Source organism: Natrix helvetica (assembly GCF_964273705.1).
Source record: "Natrix helvetica genome assembly, chromosome: 6".
Lineage (NCBI taxonomy): Eukaryota > Metazoa > Chordata > Lepidosauria > Squamata > Natricidae > Natrix > Natrix helvetica.
The window spans coordinates 15,364,702-15,384,247 of record NC_138553.1 but is presented as its reverse complement, the minus strand read 5'-3'; the positions used below and the strand labels follow the sequence as shown (position 1 = coordinate 15,384,247).

Here is a 19,546-nt window from a genome sequence, read left to right as displayed (position 1 = left end):
TTGCCTGTTGAAACCATTCTAGTCCTATCTCTTTAGGAACATCCTCAGTGGGACTATTATGGGTAGGGTGTATTGGTTGTAAGCAAATCTTGATTGTAGGGCTGTGTAATAGGCTATGTGTTATTCATTGCATTAAAGTCTTTTTACTTATCTGAAGCTGAGTTTGGAAGCTCAGGTAAGTGAAATTTACAGCTTCTTTTCACCATCTGAAAATGAAAAATCTGGGAAGTTTGGATGTTCTGAGAGCTCTTAGGAGCACTCGAATATTCTTGTTCATTTTTATTAAAACATTAATCCAGTATTTCCTTATTCAGATTGTATATTATGATTGCTTAGTATAAAATCAACAGAAATGAGGGTTCACATGTGTTTATACAGAACATCCAGATATTTTGAACTTTGTAAAATAAATGTGCTGTGAATCCATGTAGTCCTTAACTTACAGGCATAATTGACTCTGGAATTATGGTTGTACATTGTCACAGCATCATGTGACCGGACCACATTTTTTGTGGTAGTCATTAAGCAAACGCCGTGGTCATTAGGCAAATCAATTTTCTCCAATGGTTGTTTCTTGTCAGAATCTCCAAATAAACTTGAGACACTGGCAAAAAGTACAAGGCACACTGATGTGAATGGAGAATGCTGCCAATGCCCCTAAATTGGAGTCAGTTGCCAAGTGCCAAAAATGCAACCACATGATTATTTGGAGGGGGTTTCTTGCATCATAACTTCAAAAAACAGGTTGTAAGTAGCTTTTGGGGGTTCCGTCATAATTTTGAACGGTCATTAAGCGATCATAAGTCAAGGACTACCTATAAACAATATGTGTCTGACCTGTAAATAAATATGAGTTGGATTACATAATGTATCGCTCAGCATCTAAAATTAGATTACTTTGCACAAATGATATTTTCATAGATGTATCATGCATGCAAATTAATGAAATTTTAGATGCTGAGCGATATATTATGTACATATATTCAAATATAAAATTCTCCACTTCAACAAGAAAGTAATTTTGTTTTCCATTTTCCAAGATTCTGCCTTCCTCCCCCATCTTAAACATTTTAAGAAATTTTACACCCCAATCCATAATTGGCACCCATTGAAGATATGCATAAGGAGTAATAGTACTGACACATGAGAGTCTGCTCCTCTTTCTCCATGATTAAACTAAATTAATTGCTGATCAATGTGGTCAAACTGTGACAATGAGACATCAAAACCCATATAAAGGAACTATATCGCAATAAAATATGTGAATTATACAATCTTTAGCTGTTTGAAAAACTATACATAAAACAAAATTATAAACATAGATAATAATTTCCACCCCCTCTGGTCCGCGAAAAACCCTCTCTTACGAAACTGGTCCCTGGTGCCCAAAAGGTTTGGGGCCGCTGCCTTACATCTGCTTGCTAGCCATTCTATTGGGAAATTGTGTATTATTTCAATTCCATTTTTGGTATGGGGCTTGTATTTTTTCTTTCTTCTGTTGTTTTTATCACTATTTACTACTTTTTAAAATACATTAATGTTACCTAGCCTGGTAACTAAACATTTGGGAACCAACCCACAAGCTCAGAGAATGAACCTCCACTTTCATCCTACACCCAAGCTACAGATATTTGCCCCTAACACCAACTTTTAAAAATGTTTATTTTCCCTGATCCAATCTTGATCTCAGCAAAAATAAATAAATAAATCTGCCCTACATTCAGGATATTTAATTTCCTTCCATCCTTCACTAATTATCTCATCCTTCATCATAAATATCAAAACAGTCACGTTTGTTGATTCCTTCTTTTTCCATATATGCATGCACGAGTAGATATGCTTAACCACATATTTGACACCATTCTTTTTTTAAGTAGTGCAATATCTTCAGGTTTTCAAATAGCCCAGACACTTTTGCTATATTTTTCTTCCCATCTATCCCTTCATTGCACCCAACACGATTCTTTTTAATACACTGAATTAATTCAGAATATTACACTATTTTTCTATAGCTATCCCTGATTCCTCCATTACCATCTTTCACATTTGTGATATGCAGTTATCACCTGTATATGATTCCATGTTAGATGATGCCAATTCATGCATTTGATATACATTTCAGCCCTTTCATACATGTTTAAACTCACACTTTCCGTTTCCTGCGTGCCCCAAAGGTGCTTTTTCAAAAGGCAACTGGACTTCCTTTGTTTTTCCTTGAAAAGGGACCATTGAAACAACCGCGACCTAGATAACCTAGAATCTCCATAAAATGTTTCCGCATGCATTCAGCAATTCCACATACAGTATCAGACTACTTCCTTTTTAATCTATTATATCCTTCCTGTTTCTCTTATTTTCGCACACATGCAATTATTTGTTCTGCTTTATTTATGAAAGCTTACTCTTTACCATTTAATTCGCCACATTCCAAGCAAACATTTTGCACAGGCTATGGCAGTTGCCAGACATTTATCTTCTTCTATTGTACCTTTGACCAATCGTGATTTTCAGCTAACACTTTTTAATAAGATAAGAGAACATGGAGACTGCATGACCAGTATTGGTCGTATCTGTGTAACGTTATCTATCTGCTCAGGGTAAGAATCGTACCAGTTTTTCTACATTGTTGCAGCATGCCCTAAGTAGAACCAAGAGGCAGCTTTACCTCAAGCATTCTCATGCTTTTCTATGTAAGGTAGAATCTCTAATGCAGTGTTTCTCAACCTTGACAACTTAAACATGTGTCGATTCCCAAGTCCCAGAGTTCCCCAGTCAGGATGGGAGTTCAGTCCACGTATCTTGAAATTGCCAAGGTTGAGAAATACTGTTCTAATTTAACACTACCTTACAAACTGCTACGTGGTTACAACCAATATAAATACGTGTAATATATTTGTATATTCAAGTTGCACATTCAAGCAGATACCTTGGCCCCAAAACATTATCTGTCCCTATCTAAACACTTTGTACTATTGATTGATACCTTATTGCTATTTCTTGTGATTCTAATAAGATCTGTGATTTGGGGGGGGGGGAGAGGTTTCTAAGAATCTTGGAAAATGAAATGAAAATATAAACAGTTAAGCAAATTGTACTCTGAACATTTCAAGATGGTTACATAATTATCAGGGTGTATATTGCAAGCCATTTCAAGACAATAGTATTTTTCCCCCCTCAGGATGGCTCCAGAACTGTGTTCCATATTTCCCCCTTAACATGAAGTTTTGAACACTATGCTTGTTTAATAAAAATTCTTACCGTATATTCCTATATTTTCAGCTTAGCTAAAAAAAAATACCCACTTTTTTTGTGTAGCTCTCCAACCCTTTTCTCTCTTGCCCACTCTTGTATTAAAACCTAAATTGTTTTTTCCTTCTTTGAAAACATTTGTTTTTCATTATATATTGAGATGCAGTCCAATACATAATACACATTTCATTATATGGGAATGATTGCAAAAGGTGGTCATTGCCATTCCAGTTTTACATCCATTCATAACTGTGTTGTTTTGATTTTGCTTGCTTACTCATTCAAAATTTGAAATTACTAACCCTTGGCTATGGGTGCTTTTTCTGAAAAAACAGCTGATTCTTACAGTGTCTCTGTGAAATTTCTAATAAGGTTCTTGGATTTGCTTAGATTTGGCTAGAAAATACCATTATTTCACCTAAATACCATTCAGCATTTTGTCTTCTTGAGTGATAGATATAAATCTTTGAAAAACTGTAGGGAAATTAAACTTTCAAAATAGAGATCGGCATCATTTTTCCTGTAGAAATTGAGCGTGTGTACCTATGTAGCACAGGCTCCTTTGGGTTGGTTTTAATTAACCCCCTCCCCCTACACACACACACACACACACACACACACTCCCAAACACATATTTCATTCTTATAATACTAGTAACTGAGTTTGATTACTGGAAAAATGCAACTGCTTTAAAGTGTTGCAGATGGGTGCACTGTGAAGTCCTTTTTAGATATTTGGGATTACCGCACAGTCCTAGTTGATTAAAATAAAATGCTTTTCCATTTCAGGGCAATTATTACTTTAGGTCATTATTGTTTCAATGTTCCCAATACTGAAATTGATGAGTAGTCTGATTCTGATTCTCTTTCCCTTCTATGCAGATACAAGGGCAGCCATCCTCAAATGAATCATCAGTGAGCGCATCATCACAACTTTTGCAGCAAAATCAATTGGTAATGATGAATGATAGTTAGCTGTATCGTTTTGTAGATTCAGTGATATCCCTCAAAGTGTTTTCATAGCATTTTCAGTGTTTTTCCTCTGGATTGATGCTCTAGATTTTAAAAAATGATATACTTGCGGAAATACCATAAATTTAGCAATTGGTCTGGTGTAACAACCAGACATTCTGGGTTTTGCACATTTTTCTGCTATTGAGGCAGAAATATTTTCCATTTAACTCCACTCTTGCTTTAGTGTTTTCATTTTACTTTGGCATAGAAGCCAACATGGAGAGTTGGACCCGTCATGCTTTCTCAGCTTTTTCAGTCCTAATTAGCATCAGGTTCTGCAGATAAAAGCCGTCATTGCATCATACATTGATAGTTTTGATGCAAGGACTAGCAAGCAAAAACAACTGAATGCTGGACAAGTGTTTAGAACAATAATTGATTTCAACTAAATCAAAAGCTGGCTAATTTGGCTAATCAGCTCTTAAATTGAAAAAGGAGAAAGGAGGACCTTTTCCTCCATTTCTATTTGGCTGTGAATGTAAGCGTCCAAACAAAATTTATTGGTTAACAAAACAAATTGTATAGCTGTCCAACCTATACACTGTATTTTAGAATAAAAGTTGATTTACAATTCCAAATATTCCCAATGTTGAGGGCTTGGGCTGATCATGGTTGTAGCCCAAGAGTATTTGAAAACTACAACTTGCTCATTTTATTTTAGTGTCAGTACGATTCCTCTTCATAGAATCCATGCTTACAGAAGGCACACTTATTCCAAACTGAGTATTTTTTTTTAAATGAAATATTTCTGAATTCATTCTCTGATTTTTATTTCATGTCTTCATTTCAGACTACACAACAGCCAACCACCTCTCAGCAGACTGGGCAATACCAAGTTCCACAGCCACCAGCTTCCACCGGAGCTGCTCCACTACAGCCAGTAACACAACAAGCACAAGTAATGCCTATGCCTCAGGTACCTGCTGGGACACAGGTATAGGACAGCTTGATATTTCTAAACCACCTTCTAGGCTGTCTAAAGTTTAGATTTTTCCTTTTATGTGGATTTTTTAAAAAAACGGACTATAGATAACAGGATATGTGCGGTGTGGAAAAATATAATGGTTGATTATGAAATTGAAAGGAACGTCGATTTATGAAAGGGAAAGACTTGTCTGCATGAGTTTGGACATGATCTAAAATTATGTAATCGGCTGGTTTTTGAGAAAAATGTAGAGTGTCTTTGGTATGTATAATTTCGAGAGTATATTGGAACCAATAGCCCAATAATCTCATACTGAACATTCCTTAAAAATGCTCTTTCCTGTATGCCTTTCTCCTTTACTCTTGGCTAAGAAACCTTCCTGTTAGTTTTACCAAATATATTTTTATGCTCCCTTACTAAGTAAAATGTAACTTTTTTTTTCTTTCTTGGACTAATGCAGTAAGAACACGCTTCCTGCAACCCTGCTTCTTAAAACCCTATCTCTATTTTTCTTTACCTCCCCAGCTTCCTGTTTCCCAAACAGTGCCGATCATCCAGGGTGAATCACAGTTACCTTTGGGAGCATCTTCCCTTGCTCAGCCTTCAGCTGCCCCAGCCATGTCTCATTTCCTCCCAGTGGGACAGCCCATACAACCACCACTTCTTCCACAGTTCTCGGCCTCTCAGATGCCCATGCCAGCACCTCATGTGTCTGTGGCTCAGCCGTGCTTCCCATCTCTAGCCATTTCTATGGCAGCTGGCATTAACCAGCCACTGCTTACTCTGGCTACATCTGCTGCAGCAACTGCTATTCCTGTGGGCTCAACAGTTGTCCCTAGCCAGCTTCCAACTCACTTGCAGCCTATGGCTCAGCTGTCCAGCCAGGTGCTCCCACAGCTTCTTCAGCCAGGTGTTCAGTCCATGGGATTGCCTTCTACTCTGGGACAAACTGCTGAAGTTCCACTTCCAGCTACAGATGCTCTGTACCAGGTATTTTGGGAATCAAGCAAAAGTCCCCCTCTGTAATCTCATCAGTTCCCCAATGTTTTAATTTCCATGAAAAATCTTGCGTGTAGGAGCTCTGCTTTACATGGAAGAAGAATAAATAGGAAAATATAGTTTATCATACATGGGAATACATAGGAATCTTCTGATATAAAGCTAAATCTGTGTCTAAAAACTGGACCTTTTTTTAAAAAAAAAAAAGCAGTAATGCTTTTATTTTAAAAAGTAGCATTTATTAATTAATAGTGCAAAGGCAGCTACTAATGTCTAAAAAAAAGTTAAAATTACTATTTAAATTCCGTGTCTTATCTCATTCTTAAATATAACCGGGGATGTGTAATAATTCAGATGCTTCCTTAGAATTGCTTGAAGAAAGTGACAAATTACTAAGATGATGATGATGATGATTATTATTATTATTTTGAAATTTTGGCTATTCAGTTTTCACCTTTTGACCTAGAAGGTACGCTCTAATGGGAGTACAAACAATATACTTTTGTTTGGTTGGGTTTTTTTGTTCTGTAATGTTCTCTGTTGCTTTTTACATTGTGAACATATGCTCAGCATATTCTCTCTAATTTTAGATTATGAAAATACTGTTTGCTTCATATTTTGCCAAACACACCTGTAGAATTTTTAAAAAAAAGAAACTGGAGTGGGGATAATGAAATGTAGAGGGTGTTTTTAAAAAAAATCTTTACCATGAGTAGCATAGTTCATCTTGAGGTTTAAGAGTGTGTAGCCGAAGCTCTTCTTTCAAAGAGGAGTAGTTGTTTGCTACAGAGATACAGGCTTGCATGGTGGCTTGGAAGGTAAAATTGATCCTAAGGCAATATGCTCTGGAGCTTCTGAAATAAATTAAGTCTAAAATGGTGGTTGGGCAAAAAAGACACTTTTAACAACCTGGCTTGCAATTTCTCCTTTCTTGCCTATTTCATACTGTTTCATACCAGTCACGCTAAAATAAGCTAACATGGCTTCCTCATTTGTCACAGGGCTTCCCACCTCGGCTACCAGCACAGTATATTGGAGACTCAAATATTGCTTCCTCTTCTGTGGCTTCTGCTTGCCTCCCTTCTGCAGTATTGTCCCCTCCTTTACCCACAGAAGCATTGGCTCAGCCAAGCTATCTTGCTGCGGTAGGGCAGCCTTACATGGAACAGAGTGTTTTAGTTTCTTTGGGCAGTCTAGGAGGACAGGTTCAAGTGCCCCAGTCTGCTTCCACCCAGCAGGCAGCATTAGAGGTAAATGGATGAACTGCATGTTGTTGGGAATGTGCTTTAGAAACTGAATTTCAAAGCATCAGTTATAGAGCCGGTCTCGTTTTCCGATTCCAGCTAATATTGTATGTTAACTTTCAAATGAATTTCTCTTACAACAGAATGTGATGCCAATGTGGAAACCTTGTTGCCCCTGGCTGTGCTGTTGGGAAGTGAGTGGGCCTCCCAGATGCAAATTACTTGCTAGTACTTCTCTCCTGGCTAGTAATGCCCTTTAAATAAGACACAGATTCTCAGTAGTACCTGGAAAAAAAAAACTTTCCTCAGAACTCTTCTCTGCAGCCCTGTTATTAATGGAAGAGATTTGAATTCCCCTTGCATTCTTCATTGGCTTTTCTGTTGCACATTCTGCTAAGTAAGATTTCTGGTTGCATGGCAAGCTTTGATGTCACATTAATCTCATGGTTGAACTTCTTGAATTTGCACGAGAAACCCTCTGAAAGTTAACAGTTTGAATTCACTTACCGGTAGATGCTTTAAAAGATGTAGAGAGAGTGCTTTTCAAAGCTTCTAGTTGCATAGATGGTTGGACTACTATGTCAGATTAAAAGAAAAGTTTAAGAAGGTACTTGAATGTTCATTTTTCTCATTGCAGGGTACAACTCCCGGAATCACGCAGATTGCACCTCCAGAGCCTCAGCCTCCCATACAGCAGCAACCTTCACAATCAACTCCTTTAGTTTCTTCAATAGACAGGTAAATAGTAAGCTACTGCTTTGGAAAAACAGCTGTGATAACAAAGAATCTGATTTTCTTATTCTCAAGATTTGAGAATGTATTGAGTTAATTTTGTATGTAAACTAAAACTGTGTTTTTCAAATTGGGATACATTTTCTTAAATATTTAGAGCATGCAAAAACCCAATATATTCAGCATAATAACCTAATAATAATTTTCCTGCTACTTTTGAAGAAGATGAATCTTTCTTAAAGTAGATGATATCATACATTAGAAGACTTCATAGTATTTATAATTTATTGGTCTATTGTAGATATATTCATTTTGGTGCACGCTATTCTGCTCTTTAAACAAAACTCCCACCTCCTGAGTTTTCATCCTAGTGCTGGAACAAAACATTCTGATTTTGTTCTGAGCAAAAAACAAAATTAGGCTATTCCAGTCTGTTCTAAGTGTCCTCCTTGGTTTGTTAATTTCTGAGTCACAATTAGCTTGAGGGTTTGTTCCCCCCCTCTCTTTTTTTAAATATGCTTCCAAGTTGACATTGCAGGTATTGGTTCTGTCCCTAATGCTCTTGGCTAGGACCGATGGAGCAAGGAGGAAAGGTGGTTGGAGAAAATGGCAGTTGTAAAAATCACATGTTTAGGCTCAGAGGAAACACTGCTAATAATAATGTTAGGTTATAAATTCTAAGTTACGTAAAATAGTTTCTTTATTGAATGAAGACAAATATATATGTGTCGCAGAATAATTTGGGAAGTTCCAATTTTGGTGGGTCACTGGGACCAGAAGTTTAGCCTTCTGAGCTTTCAGACTTGTGCTAGAGCTCATCCTCAGATCTTCACTCTCACACATTCTGGTAAGAGAGATGTTCCTTGAGGATGGGCTCCAGCATGAGTCTGAAAGTTCAGAAGGCTAAACCTCTGGTCCCAGCCACATTGGGTCTAGACCAGGGGTATCCAAACTTGGGAACTTTAAGACTTGTGGACTTCAACTCCCAGAATTCCCCAGCCAGCTGGCTGGGGAATTCTGGGAGTTGAAGTCCACAAGTCTTAAAGTTCCCAAGTTTGGACACCCCTGGTCTAGATCCTTTGTTACTTAGCTTTAGTAGACTGTTGTTGAGAGCTCATGCTAAATGCAAACGAGCATGTTGCTTTTTGTTTACTGTTGCTTTTTGCTTTGTTGAGCAATATTGGCAAGTAGCCAAACACCTTCACTTGTGCTTTAAGGTGCCAGCACCAAAGCTTAACACCTAGAGAAGGATTTTTGCTGCTCTTAGGATCCATAGTTGTACTATATAGTAAATTATACCATATGATGTTCTTTGCTGGACTATTGTAATTATAGATTGCAAAAACAATTTAAGATATTGCTTTCCTTGTTTTGATGTTGGAGTTTTAAAGAGTAACAATAACATAGAGTCACATATGTAAGATTTATTCATTAATAAATTAATGACAGTATTTATGATCTCTGCCAGATTTCTGTTGATTGGGTTATTGATGACAGTCACTCTAACATATGGCTAAATTTTGAACCTACCCAGAATAAAAAAAGGGGGGGGGCTTATTTACAGTTCTCATTATTCCTGTTTGTTAAATAATTCAGAACTGTTTGTATTTTATTCAGTATGAAACACAAAAATCTTCCCCCCCTCCCAAATATAAATAGTTATATGTATGACAATATATTTTTTCCATTGTTTGATCACTTGCTTTAACAAGAATGACATGGCCTGTTAAAACTAGAATCTTTTAAAAAGTTATAAATATCTTTTAAAATGTTACAAATAACAATTCTTGGAAAGCATTAAATATTACTTTATAGTTTATTATATGTAAACTATATATTGCTATTGTTCAAACATCATTATTTTGGAAAAGAATGATTAAATACTCAATATACTTGAATAAAGAAAAAGAACACCCCCCCCCATAACTACCTAAAAAAAGAAAAGAAAATAAGAATGTAAAAGCAGTTTCATGTGTGAAATGGAAAATATTGCTAACTAATATTGCTAATTAATCTTTTTTTCTTTTTCTTTTAGTGCTCATTCAGATGTTGCCTCAGGCTTAAGTGATTGCAATGAAAGTGTTTCAGCATCTAGTGGTAGACATGAGGGGAGGACTACAAAGCGACATTATCGTAAATCAGTACGCAGCCGTTCTCGACATGAGAAATCTACGCGTCCCAAACTGAGAATTCTTAATGTGAGTTACCTGTTTAAGTAATACATATTTTATTGATTGAAATATAGCACTAAGTAGTTTGGGATTACTCTGTCAAAGAAACTGGTTCCCACCAAGATAGAAATGAAGAGTCCACTTTTTCCAAAGGGGTAGGGGAGGGTGAGATTCAAAGATATCCTATTAATACATTTTATGACTTATATTGTAAGATTTACAAATATATACAATTGCAGTAGTGCTGTTGATGTTACTGCTGTCATTGTAAAATAGTGAAAGCTAATTATTTGTCACTGTGCGGGTAGATTTTCCATTAATTGTTGCCCAATTAATCTGTGCATGAAATGCTACTTTGTCTTAACCCTTAAGCCTAAATCTCCTGTAGGCTTCTTGTTTTGTTAGACTGTTCATTTTCTTTTTCTCAGCGCACTTTAGACTGATGGCTCTGCTTCTCTCCTGCATGTTACTTCCTGAGCTAGAAAGATTGTGTCCCATCTAGATAACTACCACACACCACTGGTTAATAAATACTGCGCTAGATAACTGAGCTCAGGATGTCTGTAGTTGATGTTCTATATTCAGTTTGCATTTTGAAAGCCATTCTTTTTTTCCAGGTTTCAAATAAAGGTGATCGGGTTGTGGAATGTCAGCTAGAAACACACAACAGAAAAATGGTTACTTTCAAATTTGACTTGGATGGTGACAATCCAGAGGAAATCGCTTCTATAATGGTAAAACAGCTGATATGAGTTCACTGTTAGCAGCATTAGTTTTAGTAATCTACCCTATCAGTTTTCTGTCTCCAAAATTTTAATTTTGGTACATTTCCTCCTAAAATCTGTAATGCCGAGGCTACTGCAGTTACTACTTTCTGTTGAACAGTCAGCTTTTTTGTATGAAAATGGTTAAATCAAAATTTGGATGCAGGGATTATTGCCTTTTTTTTTCTAAGCTATCATTTATTTGGCAAACAGCCAAACTCTTTGAAATACTTAAATCAGATGTTACTGAATAGCTTTATGTTTAGTGACAAGGTTTTTCCCGTCATTACTAGTGTGTGTTTGCAAAAAAATAGAGCAATATTTATAATAAATGTTTAATATGTTTGTATTGCTTTTCTTTTCTTTTTAAACTTGTTAATCCTTAAAGGAGAAGAAATTAAAATAGTGATTTATAGTGAGCAATGAAAAGTGACAGTTGAAGAGCTCTATGCCAAATATAGACATATCTGGCTCTAGGGCTGCCACTGAGCTGCAAAAATCCACGTGATCAGAAATGGGTAGCAAAGTGATACAGAAAACTGTTGCCAACTCAAGATAGTAGTTGTCTGGATGTTTAATGTCCAGAATTATAGTTCTGTTAATACTCAATTCAACTAGCAAATTGTACAGTTGAAAATCACTTGCCATTTTTTGGCTAGAAGATAGATGAAGAAAGTGTGTTTCCTAGAATGCTGTGCAGTGCATCTTTTACAGGTTTCCAATTTGTTCCAGAAGCTCATCCTGTAGCAATTCTGTAATTACTGCAATTCCAATTTTATATGCAGGTGCAAAATGAATTCATATTGGCAATAGAGAGAGATTCATTTGTTGAGCAGGTTCGAGATATTATAGAAAAGGCAGATGAAATGCTCAATGAAGATCCTAGTATGGAGGCAGAAGGCGATCAAAGTATGGATGGTATTCAAAACCAGGTATGGGTTGATTTTGATGTACTAGCATTTATCTTAAATTGTTTCTCCTATTTATTCTTCTCATTTTTTTCTAAGCAATTGTGACAAAAGATATTTATAATCTGAAATTGAACCATCATATCAATAATTGTGGGTCTCTGTCTTCTCTCCCAGCAGTATTGTCCTTTGCTTAGTTTCCACAGGCAGGAATATGGGCATAAGTATGGTCAGTGGCAAATAGCCTCTAGTTTAGAAGTGTGTAGACTTCAACTCTCAGAATTTCCAGCTACATTTTAAATTTCTGAAGGGTGAAAAACACTGACTTAAGATGTCATAACACAGAAAGGGGAGATTATGAGGAAGGGAGACCTACAAATTTAGTCCATCTTAAGGTTAAATAATGTGTTTTAAAGTACCCATCTGTAAACAATTAAGGGAAAAGAGAAATGTGATGGAACCTTACCAGTCTTTTAGTAAAGATGATAGAATGTCCCTTGCTCCAACTCATTTTCTATTGTTCCAACTAACTGAATGGCCATTTTCTTTTATTTACTGTCCATGTTGCAAACCGAAAAAGCAAATTAAGTGCCTAGGGAGAAGGCCAGTGAGGAAACTAAAGTTGCTTTGAAAATTGAAACATTTGAGAAATGTTTTTGTTACATCAAACTTTCAATGATTAGATGATTTTTAGTATTTATTTAAATCAGTAATTTTCACCTGCACTGGAGCTGTCCAGAATGGCGGTGTATAGATTTAATAAATAAATCTAAAGATACAGTTTTTGCAGATTTAACAACACTTAGAAGCAAGTTACTAAAATATCAGATAAATTAATTAAAATATTTACAACTGAACATATGCGTATTTCAGTGAGCAGAGTTTCTTTTCTGGGGTAACAAATATTATAAGTACCATGTTTCCCCCAAAATAAAACAGGGTCTTATTTTCTTTTGACCCCCAAAATAAGCGCTTGGCCTTATTTTCAGGGAGGTCTTATTATTTTTGAGGTGCAGGAGCGGCGAGCATGGTCACCTCATGGCTGCTGCTGTATTACAATATTTTCAGAGAGGGCTTATTTTCGGAGGAGGGCTTATTTTAGCACATGTGCTCAAAAGCCTGATTGGGCTTGTTATCTGCGAAGGTCTTATTTTGGGGGAAACAGGGTAGCTGGAATATGGAGAGTCAGATTAGTGTAGTGGATAATTTGTTAGACTGTAAGTTTTAGTTCTTCCTTAGGCATGAAGGTCAGCTGTCTTTGAGCCAGTCACTTTCTTTCAGCCCAACCCACTTCCCAGGCTGTTGTTTTAGGGAAAATTGGAGGTAGGAGCATTAAGTACACAATTTTGAGTCAAACAGAGAAAGGTGAGATAGAAATCAAATGTATACATAGATACACAAACACACATTTTAGCTTAACTAATTAACTGTTATGACTATAATTCTGAGATTTTCCTTTGTTACAGAAATTGGATGGAGACTTCAAGCAACCGGATCCTGTTTCTTCCATGCCACAAAAAATAGGCACGTACCGTTAAATTCTTCTATGATTTGGCATTGGTAATTTTTATCTCAAATACTGCAAGGTTTCAATCACCTATTTCATTACAGTTAGTCCTTGCTTACTTCCTGCTCATTCAGAAACTGTTTGAGGCTGCAACGAGTGGTACTTGCAACCAGTCCTCAAAGTTCCAGCTGTTCCAGCACATGATCATAATTTGTGATCTTCCCCGCCAGCTTCCCACAGTCAAAACTAATGGGAAGCTGGCAGGGAATGTCACTCCGGTAAGCTCCCGTGCCCTCCCTGTGCTCCTGTGGCACCACAACCTGTTTCCCTTGGCTCCCTAGTTCGTGTATGGACTGCCTCAACCCCACCCCCCACCCCGTGATACTCCCTCATAGCATCAACCACCTCCTGTTTAATAACCCACCTGTCACTGGGTTACAGTGATGATTAGGACTGCCAAGATTGTCATCTCTTAGTGGTGCAGTCACAGGATGTCATGTTTTACGACTGCATCGCTTAGCTGTGACAATCCTAATACAATTTGTCATCGTATATGAGGACTACATGTATTGCATTGAATTAGAAATTGGATTGCATTTAATTGCACAGCTATAACCAATTTCTTTCTTTCTTGTTATTTTAGGTGTACCTCCTAATTCGCTTACTCAGGTAGTCCATTCTGCTGGAAGAAGATTTATTGTCAGTCCTGTACCAGAAAGTAGATTGCGAGAACAGAAATTTTTCACTTCCATTCCATCAGAATATGAGCTTTTTGATTCAAGTAAGTTAAATAGCATTCCTACACAAAATGTTTGTTTGTATTACTTTCCAGCGTAGGCTTGGTTTAATTGGGCTTCTTTTAATCAAAAATGGTGTAAATTACCCTGATCTAAACATCCACCCTTCACAGATATACTTAGCTAGAGTTTGAGAGCATCTTCAAAGATTCTCTTTGAATGACTATTGACATGTGATGTGCCATTTTTATCTATATTGGGCTTTTAATCTTTCTTGTCTAAAGCTAACCCGAACAATTGTGTTTATCTGTTCATGAAATCACATTACATTTTAAGATTAAATACAATCAAAATGTGATCATAGGAAAGATCTAAAATATTAACTGTCATGAATTTCCAGCTGTTTTCCAAGTTTTAAAAACAAGGGCCAACTGGTAATAGTATTCAGTGGTTTATTGGTGTCACATATTCCTGCTTTAGGCTATGCTTGCTTTCTGTGTCCATGCACACACACACACACACACACACACACACACACACACACCACGTTCTGTATTAATTTTAGAATTGGATTAATTTATCATAAGTTATTGTACTCGTTTGTTAGGACGATGGTACAGGTGGTCCTTGGTTAATGACCACTTGTTCAGCGACCTTTTGAATTTATGAGTGGTCTTTGAAGTTCCATCTGTAGCAGCACTCTTACGGTCATGTGATCAGACTCTGGGACAGGGATATCAAACTTGCGGCATCACATAGTGTATCACGACTTTTTCCCATTCACTAAATCGGGCGTGGGCGTGGCCAGCATGTGACACATAAAGACTGCAAGTTTGACCCTCCCTGCTCTGGAGGGTGGGCAACCGACCTGGATTTTCAACCATTGCAGTGCCTGTGTCTCATGATCATAATTTTTGACCTTCCCTGCCAGCTTCTCTCACAAGCAGAGCCAATGGAGAAACCAGCTGAAAGTTGGAAGTTGTGGTCCTCTCAAGACCTCACTTAATGATCCGCTGTGATTCACAGAACAATGGTAATGGGACTGCTAAGAAGCAGAGTCACCCATTGTGCTTTATGACCTCATTGCTTAGTAACACAAATTCTGGTTCCAAATACCGTTGATAAATAAGGATTATAGAAGTGCAAATTACGTTAACTAGCATTTAGCATTACATTCAGTGCCTGTTGGTAAGTTTTCCTGAATAAGTTGACTGTGTCTTTTTCTTTCAGTTGCTTCCACATCTCATGGTCCTGGGATGAATCTCTCGCATTCTGCATCATCACTCAGTCTGCAGCAAGCTTTCTCAGATCTCAAGCATATGCAGCACACTGAAGGACCTAGCACAGCTCCCCCAATTTTTAACCAAGCTGTGCCTCCTTTTCCTATTGTAGCTTCAGGTGCCAATGGGCTGCCATCTACAACTGTACCTGCTTCTTCTGCGTCACTCCCTCCCTCCGCTAGTATTTCTTTATCGGCAACTCAGCCCACAGAAACAGGGCTTCCAACAAGTGAAGAATTGTCAGTCCCAAGCTCTCCACCACCAGTGTTGCCTGGATCACAGTTAAATAGTGGAGTAGCTTTGAGTGTCAGTGCACCTTCATTTTCATCCACCTCTGTAGTCCAGGCAGCTTCTGCTACTGGAGAAATTGTTACTAGTATTAGCACGCCTGCTTCCCTGACGTTGCCACAAGCTGCAACAACAGGGCCTAGTGTTACAGTATCGGGTGTCATGGTGCCATCGGTGCCCTCCCAGCAAGTTGGCAGTGCTGTTTCAACAACATCTCAAACAGTTCCTGTATCTATGGCCCAGAGCGTTGTTTCACAGTCTTCTCACTTGAACACCAGCACTTCTGTTCCCAGCCTAACAAAAGTGGTAGTGGTTAGTGTGCTGCAACCAAGATCAGAAAGTGAACAGGCATCAGAAAACCCACAGTTGTGCCATACAGGTGAAGTACCTGTGCATGTTTCTGTACCAATACTCTCTACAGGAGCCTCAGGTACGTCTAGCAGCAGCTCCCAGCAACCTGTGGTACAGCCATTACCCATCCCACCTATAGTTACCTCATCTAGTTTTGCAACACCATTGGGTGCAGTCTCTACCCCAGTATTACCCCAGGTCCCTTTGCCTGGTGCCGTACCACTGGCACAGCCAGTAGCTAATATACCTGTTGTCCAGCAGACTCTGATACACAGTCAGCCTCAACCAGCTCCATTACCCAATCAACCTCATACTCATTGTCTAGAAGGGGATATTGACGCCCAGCCCAAAGCACCTGGCATTGATGACATAAAAACCCTGGAAGAAAAGCTACGATCCCTCTTCAGCGAACATGGTGGAATTGGAACAGCTCACCCCTCTGTGTCCCTGGAAACATCTTTAGCAATGGAGGGCACAGCCGTTCCTGGCTTACCAAGTACTACTGCTGCACCCACAAAGCCTGTGCCATCCACTGCAAGTACCATTATACCACCAGCAAGTTTGGTGCTTGGTCCAACAGGCCTTCCTGTCATGACACCAGTTACCACTCCAGGACAAGCTGGCACCCCAATTAGTTCCGTCTCAGTGACGTGCTGCCCTGCAACAGCGACAACTAAAACAGGGACGCCTCCTTCAAAGCCACCTCTTAACCGGACTTCGGTAAGGAATCCAGTATTTTGATCAAAGCATTTCAGATCGCGTCAAATGAAAAGCCTGCTAAATATTTATCGATGCTTTCCTTGTAAGTTTCTTAGCGTTGGTTCATCCGTTCTAGCTCTTTGCTCTAAATATTATAAATGTTAGTATTTATATTACTATTTCTGCTTAGAAAAGCAAAGCAAAAGAGGAACAGTAGACACAAAAAGTTATGAGTGAAGTGAAAGGAGGGGGATAGAGAAAAATTTTACCTGCTTATCATAATAAAATTTTGTCTTGCTCAATTAAATGGAGTGGTAGGGAATTTGATAAGGAGAAAAGGTATTTCACAATATCACACATAATTAAATTATATAAATTACCACAAAATACTGTGATACCTACCAACTTGGATGGCTTTAAACCTGATAAATTTATGGAGGCATATGGCTATGGCGACTAAATATGATCAGAGCTGTGTACTTTGTAAAGTTATATATCTGCCTCCTCAGCTAATCCAGTCTAGTGGTTAAGGCAGCAGGCTAGAAACCAGGAAACGGAGAGTTTTAATCCTGTCTTAGGCATGAAAGCCAGCTGGGTGACTTTGGACCAATCACTCTCTCTCAGCACAACTCGCTTCACCAGGGTTATTATTGTGGGGAAAATAGGAGGTGGAAGGTGTATTAAGTATGTTCACCACCTTGATTTATTTATGAAAATAATAAAGGTGGGATAAAAATAAATAAAATCTATGTGCGTGACGCACAGATATAACCCAAAATAACAGCTGCTCATTGCAAATGGTTCTTGCATAACAGCTCCCATGTTCAGTGACTTTCTGAAGTTATGACGGTGCTGAACAAGTGGTAGTTATGACTAGCTCTCATATTTAGGGCCGTTGCAGTGTCCCACTGTCATGTGATCATAATTTGTGACTTTCCCTGGTTTCTGATAAGCAAAGTCAATGGATAACTGGAAGGAAGTTGTAAGCTTGAGGTCAGTTGAGGTTCTTGCTATATGACCTACAGGGTTCTCTCCTAATGATGCCAGACTGCCAGAACAGCCACTGCTAACTAATCCGGTTTCTTTACTATAAGCTATAATTTTTTCAAGTGTTCATATGTACTACATTCATGTGACTATTTCCCTACTAAATGTTCTTATTAATGGCACATTTATTTATAATGACCTGGAACTGAATAATTACCAGGAAATTGAACGCAACAGGATGGAGGAGTCTATGTCAGGCTTCAGTAACCAAGGAAAACATGTTAAGATTCTTCTGAGCAATTTTCTTCGTTGCTTTGTACCTATAGATAGAAATCTTGCCAAACTAATGTACTCTCTTCCTCCTGGGAATCTGGACAACCTTTGATAGATAGAATTCTTTATTGGCCAAGTGTAATTGGACATACCAGGAATTTATCTTTGGTGCATATGCTCTCAATGTACATAAAAGAAAATATACATTCATAACGAATCATTTCATCACAGTTTATCCTTGAAGGGTAGTTTTTTGCCAATACAAACTCAGCCAGAGTGTCAGCGTTCCAAATAGCACCCAAAAGGTAAATCAGAGTCCAAGGCAAAGTATTGCCCAAAGTTCCAATTTGTTAAGAGAGCCATGTTGGCACATCTGGGAAAACCTGAATTTGAAAGCTTCCCCACTTAGTTGAAAGTTCAAGATCTTGCCCCCAGACCCCCAAGTCCATCACATGGCCCAATTTCCCACTGCCATGCTGGCAGTTCCACCCATCCAATTCTGATTAAATGCAGAGACAGGATAACCTTGATTTTCTAGAAAGAATTTTGTTATGGCTACATAGTATGTAACTCCTTACAATCCCCCCTCCCATTTTCCCACAATAGAAAATGCATAGTAAAAAGTAGAAAGTGTGGCAGGCCAAAGATCCAAAAGAAAAGATGTCTGCAGGCCTGACACAGAGTATGTTTCAGACTATTGGTTTGTATAGGAATATACCCCATATGTGTGAATCCCCAGATCATCATTTTAAGATCTTCAATCACAGCTGAGTTCATTTAAATATTAAGTGGGAGAGATTATGAACCACATTTCTTTGCCAAATTAAAGAGAACATGGATGCTGTTGAACACAGGGAAAATTAACAGGTTACAGGAGTTTGAAAAAACTTAGATGGAGACTGAGTTTATTTTTTTAAGTTTTATGGAAGAAAATGAATGAGGATCAAATTAACTCATTATTTTTTTGCAAGGTTACTTACATGATAACCTTTGTGTTTTCTTATGTAGAGTTAAAAATTTCCCCAAACTATCATATGTAGAGCTATATTGCAACAATTTCTAATGTTTTTTTCTTTTAAAAAAAGAGGTGTAATGAGATATCATTCCAAACTAAATTTTATACAGCTACCTATTTTTGATGGAGGAGTGGAGAGGGAAATGTTCAAAACTCTGCATTCCATTCTTTAGACTCACTGCTGTTACGTATAATGGAATTATCCAGAACTTTGTTGCTAGGCTGATATGTTGGTACATAGTTTTAACCAATGTTGGTAACATAACTTTCCCCTCTTGAGTTTGCATGCTCCAGTATCTTTTAATAGAACAACCAATTTTATAGTTTCCTTCAGTATATTTGTTAACCTTTCCCTTCATTTGCATGGTAGCTAGGCCAATCTCATGAGCAGTTCAAATAACTGT

The 19,546-nt window shown here is 37.9% G+C and overlaps 1 protein-coding gene across 2 annotated transcripts in view; it reads left to right on the top strand.

Moving 5' to 3' along the window:
* Positions 1-19,546, top strand: part of WNK1 (WNK lysine deficient protein kinase 1) — a 119,713-nt gene that overhangs the window by 72,917 nt on the left and 27,250 nt on the right. For both annotated transcript variants that reach the window (XM_081957880.1, XM_081957881.1), the window contains 11 exons: positions 4,131-4,202; positions 5,053-5,196; positions 5,713-6,177; positions 7,188-7,436; positions 8,068-8,168; positions 10,198-10,360; positions 10,951-11,067; positions 11,883-12,029; positions 13,472-13,529; positions 14,156-14,293; positions 15,480-16,888. In XM_081957880.1, the coding sequence (XP_081814006.1) occupies positions 4,131-4,202; positions 5,053-5,196; positions 5,713-6,177; positions 7,188-7,436; positions 8,068-8,168; positions 10,198-10,360; positions 10,951-11,067; positions 11,883-12,029; positions 13,472-13,529; positions 14,156-14,293; positions 15,480-16,888 (3,063 nt within the window). The remainder of the gene's footprint in view (positions 1-4,130; positions 4,203-5,052; positions 5,197-5,712; positions 6,178-7,187; positions 7,437-8,067; positions 8,169-10,197; positions 10,361-10,950; positions 11,068-11,882; positions 12,030-13,471; positions 13,530-14,155; positions 14,294-15,479; positions 16,889-19,546) is intronic.